The 10,081-nt window shown below is 38.7% G+C and overlaps 1 protein-coding gene across 1 annotated transcript; it reads left to right on the top strand.

Moving 5' to 3' along the window:
* Positions 1–3,199: 3,199 nt before the first annotated feature.
* LOC142165138 (uncharacterized) lies at positions 3,200–4,598 on the top strand. Its single transcript, XM_075223758.1, has 3 exons — positions 3,200–3,769; positions 3,858–3,943; positions 4,163–4,598. The coding sequence occupies exons 1-3, from the start codon at positions 3,200–3,202 to the stop codon at positions 4,596–4,598; spliced, it is 1,092 nt and encodes a 363-aa protein (XP_075079859.1).
* Positions 4,599–10,081: the final 5,483 nt, after the last annotated feature.

Genomic DNA, 10,081 nt, shown 5'->3' with positions numbered 1-10,081 from the left:
GTTGAGTGGGATTTAAGAAAGAATTCCGATTTTACCCCTAAACAAAGTCTTCTCCGGATAAGACCCACGCGAACTATCGCGCGAAGTTTCAAAGTTAGCGCGATAGTTCGCGCGCTTCAGTAGCTTCCAGGCAGAAACCTTCGCGAACTATTGCGCGAAGTTTCAAACTTCGCGCGATAGTTCGCGCTTCAGTAGCTCGATTTTTGTGATTTTTTCCGTCTCGTCCTTGAACACACTCGACTTCTAGGGGTTATTCTTGCTCATAAATCATTCCAATCTCCTCTTGAAAGCATCATTAGGCTTCTCATCCTGCAAGGTATACATATTTTGAGTAGAGCCTGTTTTTTCCATCAATTATCCATAATATGACATTGGAATATAATCAAGCAGAAGCATAAACAATAGCTAAATCACCCAGATTTTGCTTATTATCACCATATTTTAGATATAATCTTCTCTCGCTGTCAAAATTGACTAAGGAGCTTAATTGGTGTATTGTATTCTTTCCTGATTTTTGCCTCATGCATGACCTTCACAATGGGAAGGGGAAGGGGACTGGTGAAATGTTGGATGGACTCTATTATTGGCCTTGGAAACGAAGGAATAAGGTGTCTCCATCAATAGTTTTAAGTGTCATGGGTGATGACAGGGACGGATGCACATTAATGCAAGCGGTGCCATCCGATACCACTTCGTCGGAAAAATTTATTATATATATATATATATATATATATATATATATATATATATATATATATATATATATATATATATATGTAATATTTTAAATTATCTACAAATGTTGAAATGACAAACGATTTGCGCGTGTTGGTCTAGTGGTTAAGTAACAAATTTTGAGTAGGTGGTAAGTGGTCCGAAACTCAACCCCTAAATGGATGTTTTTTAAAAAGCTAACTTCTATTTATTAACTGTGGGCGAAATGGCTTCCTGGCCACTCAAACTTGTAAGGCTTTTAAAAGCCGATACATAAACTTTTGTCTTTCCTATTTAAACACTCAAACTCCTGAAACCTATAACTAATAAACACAATTTGTCTTTGACCCTAGGCGCGTGTATTACACATTCACTAACGTATCCATCCAGTCAGCAAATGACCAATGAGACCGGTACACGTCAATGGCGCAAAATTAAACCCAACTGATTGGGGTCCCCCTCTTTTAATCAGTACACTGATAAACCCTCCCCCACTTTTTGTCTCTTTTCCTCTCTCTAACCATCCCTTCCCTCTTAAACCTAAGTTAAGCAATGGTTGATTAACCTGGTCATCTCCTTCCAAAATAATCTTAATCACTCCAAAATCAAACGATTGGGGTCCCCCCTCTTTTAATGAAAAGCTGATCGAGATTCGTCTGAGCTTTCGATTTCAGTCACGTTAGGTTAGTTTGTTTCTTTTGATGTTGTTTTCATCTTTGCCTTCTAATTTCTTGTGAAATAATGCGGGTAATGTTTGATGTGATTCAAATAATGTGAAAGCTATCTATGTCTGCATGCATAATTTTTCATCTGATATAGTGGAATCCATTTCGCCTTTTGGGATTTTATATTTGGGAAAACACTCGAATATTCACTCTTTTAGGTTTTTTTGTCTTTTTCATGACTGATCTAGCATTTGGGGTTAAACAATTAGGGCTTTTGCCTGCATGCACAAATTATGGGATTATATTAGGGTTTTCGGGAAAACAGTCGTATGTTCACTTTATTTTAGGAGTTTGTCTTTTTCATGAGTGATATGGCATCTAGGGTTAAAATATTAGGTCTTTTTTGAATATCAAAATATTCTTGTCACCCATTTTGTTAAAGTTTATGGCTTTTTAGGGTTAAAGTGTATTTGACTTGTCCCCCCTTTTTTATAGGTTTTAATGGCTGTCTATGTGAAATTACAGTTTCATCATCTAGGGTGGTTAATGGCTGACCCAATTATGAGGTATGTAAATAGTCAAACTTGGCCAGTTGTTCTTCAAGCTGACATTGATGAATTACATATAATTCAATTTCATGATTGGGCTAACGATATGAGGTACTTAACAATAGATAAATATGCATGTAAAATTAACCAAAAAGGAGAATTTAGATTTCTGAAATATGATGCTGATGTGTTAGCTTTCTGTCAAGACCTTAAGGATGGGGATTTTATTGATGTGTATATATGTCACACAATTAATACACCATGTATTGATTTGGACCTAGATGAAATGTTAAGTAGTGGTAGTTTAAATGTGGAACCCACTAATGTTCAGCCATTTGGCTTTAATGAAATGCCACATGGGCAAACAAGTGATATTAATGCTAGGGCAATACACTCACGTAACAATGATATAAATAGGGGTGATAACACTCATGGGAAGGGTAAAAAAGGGCTACTAAAAGTTCTTCTGAAACAGAAGAGTCTAGTGAAGATGAAGGTGACTTCTATACCTTTCATTTAGCAACTAATTCTGAGAGTGATGTTGAGGGTGATGTTGAATGTGATGCTAAGGGTGATGTTGAGGGTGATACTCAGGGTGATGAGATATGTACTGAGAGTGATAAAGATTATGAGGCTATTTCTGAAGATGATGATGATGATACAGATGAGTCATTATATGGTTCTGATGAGGATATTGTTGGAGAAACAAGTGATCTAGAACCTGAAGTTGTTGTTGCTAGACATGCTAAAGTGAATGCAAAGAGTGGTAAATTAAGATCTTCTGAAGTTAATACTGATGAGATACCTAGTGGACCTGTAGGTATAGACCCTGGTTTTGAAGACATGTATAAAGATAGGGGATCTAAATATGCTGGAAAGTTGGGAGGGGATGAGCAATATCTGGACAGTTCAGATCCAGGTAGTGAGGATACAGATGATGAAGTAGATGAAGAAGATGGGGTGAATAACCCTCAACCAAGAAGATACAGCAGTGTGGTATACTTTGATCCTGCTTGTAAGAAAATTTGTTTCCAGTTGGAAATGGTGTTTGAAAATGTGAAACAGTTCAGATCTTCTTTGCAAGATTATGCTGTACAAAGAAGAGTTCAAATTAAGTTGAGGCCTAATGAATAACATAGGGTTAGGGCAAAATGTGTGAACTCAACAAGATGTAGATGGCATATTTTGGGAAGTTTGGAGGGACACACAAGGAAATTCATTGTCAAGAGCTACTATCTTGTTCATAAGTGTTTTAGAGCAACCAGAAACAAGATGGTTAATACAGCATGGGTAGCTAAACATTTCAAGGACAAGATTATCAACCAACCTGACATTAAGCTTAGGAAGTTGCAGGATTTGATTAGGATAAAGTATGGTGTGTATGTGGGAAAATCCATATGTTCTAGGGCTAAACATCAGGTCATGGGTCAATATCTTGGTGATTACAAGAAGGAGTTTACTAGAATATATGATTATGCTGACATATTGAGGTCTACAAACCCTGGCAGCACTGTTGTTGTGAAGACCTCCAAGGAGACAATACCTGGTAAGGAGGTGTTTATGGGTATCTACATTTGTCTACATGCTTGCAAAGTTCGTTGGTTGGAAGGGTGTAGAAATGTTATTGGCTTTGATGGAGCATTTTTGAAGGGTGTGTGTAAGGGTGAGCTACTATCATGCATTGGTAAATATGGTAACAACCAAATGTACCCTGCAGCCTGGGCAGTGGTGGAAAAGGAGACAAAGCACACATGGTCATGGTTTTTTAGGTGCCTGATGCATGATCTGCAGCTCACTGAATCCCAAGGTGAGGGGCTGACCATCATTTCTGATATGCAGAAGGTATATACTACACTCATGTTCTTCCTTTAATTACTTGGATACTTTTATATATGTTTATGATATTCTAATTGTTTTTTTGTTGCTTAAGGGACTTGTTGCATCTGTTTCTGAGTTGTTACCAAATGTTGAGCATAGAATGTGTGCAAGACACATATGGAGCAACTGGAAACAAAAGTGAAAAGGAGAGGAAAGAAGGAAGAAGTTTTGGGCCTGTGCAAGGGCTTCATTTGAATCATATTTGAAGGGTAAGATAGATGAGCTGACAGAATTAGGTGATAGTAAGATCATTGAGGACTTGTTGAGATATCCAAAACAATGTTGGTGTAGAGCATTCTTCAAAGATTGGAGTAAATGTGATTCTGTGTAGAACAACATGTGTGATACCTTTAACAGTTGGATCTTGTCTATTAGGCACAAGTCTATCATAACTATGTTAGAAGATATTAGAGTGAAGGTGATGGAGAGGAAGACTACCATGAGAGAATTTGCAACAAGGTGGATTTCTGATGTATCTCCTATGGCAATGAGGTACATAGAGGAACAATCGCAATATGTTGTTAAGCATGAATTTAAATGGAATGGGGATACTGGGTATGAGATACAACATGGGGTTTACAAACATATTATTGACTTCTCCAACAATACATGCACATGTAGATCATGGCAGCTCAAAGGAATACCATTCTCCCATGCAATATGTGCAATGTTTTTTAAGAGATTTGAGCCCGATGACTATGTAACCCACTGGTACAAGAAAGAAACATACTTGAAGGCTTTTAGTTGTTACATACAGCCAATAACCAACATGGAGATGTGGCCATCAACATAGAATCTAACTATTGAGCCTCCTGTGATTACCAAGATGCCTGGTAGACCTAAGAAGAATAGAAAAAGAGCTCAAGATGAACCTAAGAAGAAGTTTGGTAAGAGATCAAGGAAAGGGACACCAATGACATGCTCTAATTGTAACACAGTAGGCCATAACAAGAAGGGGTGTCCTATCCTGGTAAGGTATTCAATTTGTGTCTGATTGTGTCTTGTACTTTGGTTGTTTCTATATCTCATTTTTTTATTTTGGAAATTTCAGAAAGGACAAGGATCTGGAACAACAGGAACCAGTAATGCTGGTGCTACTCAACCATCACAGGCTGCTCAAACAACAACTCAACAATCAGGTCCTACAAGTGATTTTGGAACTGCCAGGGCCAAAAATACTCAACCATCAGTTATTGCAAGTGCATCTGTAAGTATTCATTTTAGTTAATTTAGGTAATCTGTATTAGGACCAAAATTTTTAAATTACAAGATAGTACTTTATCTTACATCAGGATACTGGAAGTATGAGATCAAGAACTTCTGAGGATATTATAGCTAGTGTTAGGGGAAGGCCAAGAGGTAGTGGACTACGAGGAAGACCAAGAACTACTGGATTTGGTATATTGTTTAGTGATACAGGAACAGTGATAGAAAGGGTAAGATCATTAAGAATTTGAATTTTTATTTATATATTAGTAGTTTGGGTACTAATTTGGCTTCCTATGCAGTGTGGAGCAAGAGATAGGGTACATTCTGCTTCTACAAAAGTAGTGGATGCTGGGCAGACCAATATCGATCTTGGATATAGTGCACCTGGACTAAGGTGGCAAGGAAGAAATGCTATATCACAAAGGCAACTTCAACAATAGTTGAGGAGAAGACAAACTCAAGCAAGCCTTAGCCAACCTCAAGTCCATTCTTTATCTCAGCCAAGCCAGTCTCCATGTCCAAACTTGAGCCAATCTCAGCAAAACATCAACCAATCTCAACCTTGAAGCTGACTGAATGTTTGTTTTTGTGGTAACTTAAGTCTGTTAGTTGCAGAACTTCATTTGTAGGTTAACTTAAGTCTTTTTAACTATGACTTTTCTTTTGGAACAATGTTTAAACTATTTATACTACTAGACAGCAGTTCAGTGCTAATTTTGTCAACCAAGAAGGCTGATCGAACTTGGTTGTTTATATATGTGTGCTTATTTATGTTAAAATTGGTTTTCATTCCACAAAAAATACATCATTCATTCTGTCATTATCATTGCACATATGGTTATGAAGTTAGTGCTAACTACACTAAGAAGAAAATTACAATTATTAGTGCTACTACAACAACTAAAGTTACAATGATCTTCACCCTCTTCCTATGATGTGGTCGATCTCTCTCTTTAATTCTTGATAACAGCCATGAAATCACCTATTTATAGTGATCTGGAAGAGGTGGGTCAAACCACCTAAAAAAATTACAAGAATTGGCTCGATTATAGTTTGAGCACCCATAAAACCTCCTTCCTGGATTTGTTGGCTTCCAAGTGATGCAAATATGAGCTTCAACTCCACAATGACAAAATACATGACTTTGATTCATTATCACAATCTGGAAAAAGAAAAAAAATTAAAGAAAGCTTCAGATTTTAAGAAATAGGCGAAATGAAGCTTCAAATGCATATAATAGAGGGATAATGTGTATGCAATTGAAAGAATAAGACCCCACTTAAATAGGCCCTATTTTTGACCGTTGGGCATTGGGAAAGGGGTATCTCACGCTCCTAAAAGTCGTGACATTCACGCAGGGGGCTGACTAGGACCAACTGACGCAATATGGGATGGGTCAACGGTCAATTGTGTTTATTAGTTATAGGTTTCAGGAGTTTGAGTGTTTAAATGGGAAATACAAAAGTTTATGTATCGGCTTTTAAAAGTCCTACAAGTTTGAGTGGCCAGGAAGCCATTTCGCCTTAACTGTACAATGAGCATTTCAAAACCTTCTAATATAATTCAAGTGTGGTGTGTACTCTTTCCTTTATAAGTTGTTTGTGTCATGACCCAAAACTCATCCCGTCGTGATGGCGCCTATCGTGGAACTAGGCCAACATCAACTCAACGCAACCCAAAACCACAATACTAAAATTGAATCATTTGCGGAAAAACATTTATCATTTTAAATAAATTATGACATATTCATATTACGATACAACCATCCCAAAACCAGGGTGTCACGGAGTACATGAGTGTCTAGGTGAATACATAGTCTATTAAAGTGTCTAAAGGGGCAATTGTAATACAACTGAAAATGAGAAGGAGAGCCAAGGCTTGTGAATGCCATGCAGATACCTCAACAAACTCCATAGCCTGCAACCTCAATCAGCGACTGCCATTGGGTCCAAAAGTATCTGGGTACGCATACAAGGTGTAGGGGGTAACGTGAGTACACTAACTCAGTAAGTAACAAGTCCAACCTTTAGACTGATAGGTAGTGATGAACTCAACCTCATCAAAGATAATAGAAATACGGTACGAAAACATAGGCATGCTTTCAGTTAAATAAATAGCCCAAACAGTAAAACAGAGCAGGTATATACAGGATAAGGAAGTGTAACTCTGCTACGTCTATATGCCAATGCACATGCTATATGAAATGCACCATGTTGAGTGCCTCATGTGCCCACAATATCAAATGCTCGTCCACTCAGTACTGTATATGGCTCGTACGACCCAAGGAAGATCCATCCCGGATTATATACATCTCTGACAACAGTCTCTCAGTATTAAGGAAGGTCATTCCAGTCTATGGAGAAAATCCATCTCCAAATAATGACAATAACAAACTTACAACCACTTGGTACTGTATATGGCTCACAAAGCCAAGGTAAGATCCATCCCGGAATATATACACATTACTGACAACAGTCATTCAGTACCGAGGAAAGCCATTCCAGCCCTATGGAGAAGATCCATCTCCAGGTATAAGTACTTTAGACAAGATCCATATCCAGGGAAGATCCATCCCTCAATAATATCATCTGCGCTAACTGGGGGTGTGTAGACTCCGGAGGGGATCCTTTCAGCCCAAGCGTTGTAACAAGCCAACGAAGGCATAATCAATATCCCGTTGCGACGTGCAGCCCGATCCCATATTATCACTCAATATCAGGCTCTCAGCCTCACTCAGTCATCACTCTCCAGTCTCACACACACACGGGCTCAAAATGTTATGATACTAGCCCGAAACAATGATATGATATGCCAAATAACAATAATCGAGACTAAGACATGATATAATATGCATGAACAGGACTGCGTACGGAATATCAATGAAGCTAATGATATGACAATAAGAAACGACCTCTCGGGTCTCAACAGTATTGCCGTGAATCTTTAACATGATAATTAGCATGATTTACAGCTCATTACCTTAGTCACATAATCAGAACACATATATCAGGAAGAAAGAGCTACTAAGCGGTGCCATGGAATGATCCAGGCCGCAACTCTCACGGTGCACGCCCACACACCTGTCACTTGACATTTGTGTTACCTTAATAGTAATGATAGAACACATAGTTTTGGATTTTGAACCCTCAGAACCAAGTTTGAAAGTGTTACTTACCTCAAACTAAGCCAAAACTCTAACCCGCGATGCCCTTATCTCTCGATTCGACCTCCAAATTCTCCGAATCTAACCAAAATCAGTATATTATCATCAGCATACGCTAAAGGAATGAAATCTATACAAAAATTATCAAATTAGATAAAAAATCCCGAATTTGCTCAAACCCGGCCCCCCGGGAACACGTCTCGTAATCCAATAAAAATTACAAAACTAGAAAGCCCATTCACTCACGGGTCTACCCATATCGATTCTCCAATTCTCTTACATTTCCCCCCAATTTTCACCCCGGATTCCCAAATTAAATGATAAAAATCAAGACAAATCATGGAATTTAACCAAATTTGAGTGAAGAACCCAATCACTCCTCTGAAAATCGTTTCCAAAATCGCCTTCTCCCGAGTTCAGTTTTGAATTTTGGAATTCTGAACTCAAACCCTCATTTTTAAACTTAAAAATTCTGCCTAGACATTTCCTTAATCGCGATCGTGGAAACACATTCGCGATCGTAAAGAACAACTTTGTTGCCTCAACATTTTACTCTACGCGACCGCGTTACTGCACACGCGAACGCGATGCAGTGATTCCTCTAATTTTATCGTGATTGACCCCACGCGAACGTGAAGGGTAATGCCAGCTTTCCTCTGCCGCCTTATTTCTTATACGCGAACACGGCCTGGCCCACGCGTTCGCGTTGCACAACCTGACTGACCTATGCGATCGCGTCCCATTCTCTGCGATCGCAAATATTTAACCCAGCTGGCCTCCTATTTTCCCTACGCGATCATGAACCTCCTCTCGCGATCGCGATGAAGAATACACCAGCTGCAGAACACTAGCAAATGAGCAAACTCCTTAAGTCCATAAATGACTCGTTGAGCATCCGAAACACACCCGAGGCCCCCGTGACCTCAACCAAACATGCCAACACATCCCATAATATTATTCAAACTTAGTCGAGCATTCGAATCACTCAAAACAACATCACAACACCAAATCAACCTCGGATTCAAGCTTAAGAACATCTAAATTTCCAAATTCCACAAACAACGCCGAAACTTATCAAACCTCATCCGAATAACCTGAAATTTTGTACACACTTCACAAATGACACTACGAACCTACTCCAACTTCCAGAATTCCATTCCAACTCCGATATCAAAATTTCCATTGTCGACTAAGAAATGCCAAATTTTTAATTTCGCCAATTCAAGCCTAATTCTTTCACGGACCTCCAAATCATATTCCTGACGCGCCTCGAAGTCCAAAATCACCTAAGGGAGCTAACCAAATCATAAAAATCCAAATCTGATATCGAATACTAAAAATTCAAATTTTGGTCAAACCTTTCAAATTTAAAATTTCAAGCTGAGAATCGTTCTTCCATATCTGTTCCGATTAACGTGAAACCAAAATCGACATAAGTCATAATACATCACACGGGGCTAGTCATGCCCGAGAACTGGCGAGCGAAGTGCAAATGCTCAAAACGACCGGTTGGGTTGTCACATCCTCCCCCACTTAAACATACGTTCATCCTCGAACGTGCCTAGAGTTGTTCCGAAAATCATCAAATTGTTGTATAACCTTACCATGCACATACTCGGGGGTCATTCCACGTCACCCTATCTCATATAGGTCCGATAGCACAATGTAACCGAAATTTCACAATCCAACCTAGCCCATAAACCTTAGAACCAAATTCCCACTCCCGAAATTATCTATAAGATCGAGATCTCACATCTACGCACCGAATAAATATGAACACGCTACATTAAGCCATAACCACAATTCAAAATGGAAATTACTTGATATACCACACAACTCAAACACCCATAGTGATAACTTCTAATCACAGCAGTTGCCCAAATAACCTAATTCAGGTAATAAGC

The sequence above is a fragment of the Nicotiana tabacum genome, chromosome 10 (genome assembly GCF_000715075.1).
Source record: "Nicotiana tabacum cultivar K326 chromosome 10, ASM71507v2, whole genome shotgun sequence".
Taxonomy (NCBI): domain Eukaryota; kingdom Viridiplantae; phylum Streptophyta; class Magnoliopsida; order Solanales; family Solanaceae; genus Nicotiana; species Nicotiana tabacum.
This window is presented reverse-complemented; position numbering and strand designations above follow the sequence as displayed.

What these genes read in the sequence shown, in the direction of transcription:
- LOC142165138 (XM_075223758.1), top strand. Translation starts at nt 3,200, where the DNA reads ATGGTTAATACAGCATGGGTAGCTAAACATTTCAAGGACAAGATTATC. An exon ending in TCATTTCTGATATGCAGAAG is followed by an intron (nt 3,770 to 3,857) that starts GTATATACTACA and finishes TTGTTGCTTAAG; the next exon opens with GGACTTGTTGCATCTGTTTC. An exon ending in TGGAGCAACTGGAAACAAAA is followed by an intron (nt 3,944 to 4,162) that starts GTGAAAAGGAGA and finishes TACCTTTAACAG; the next exon opens with TTGGATCTTGTCTATTAGGC.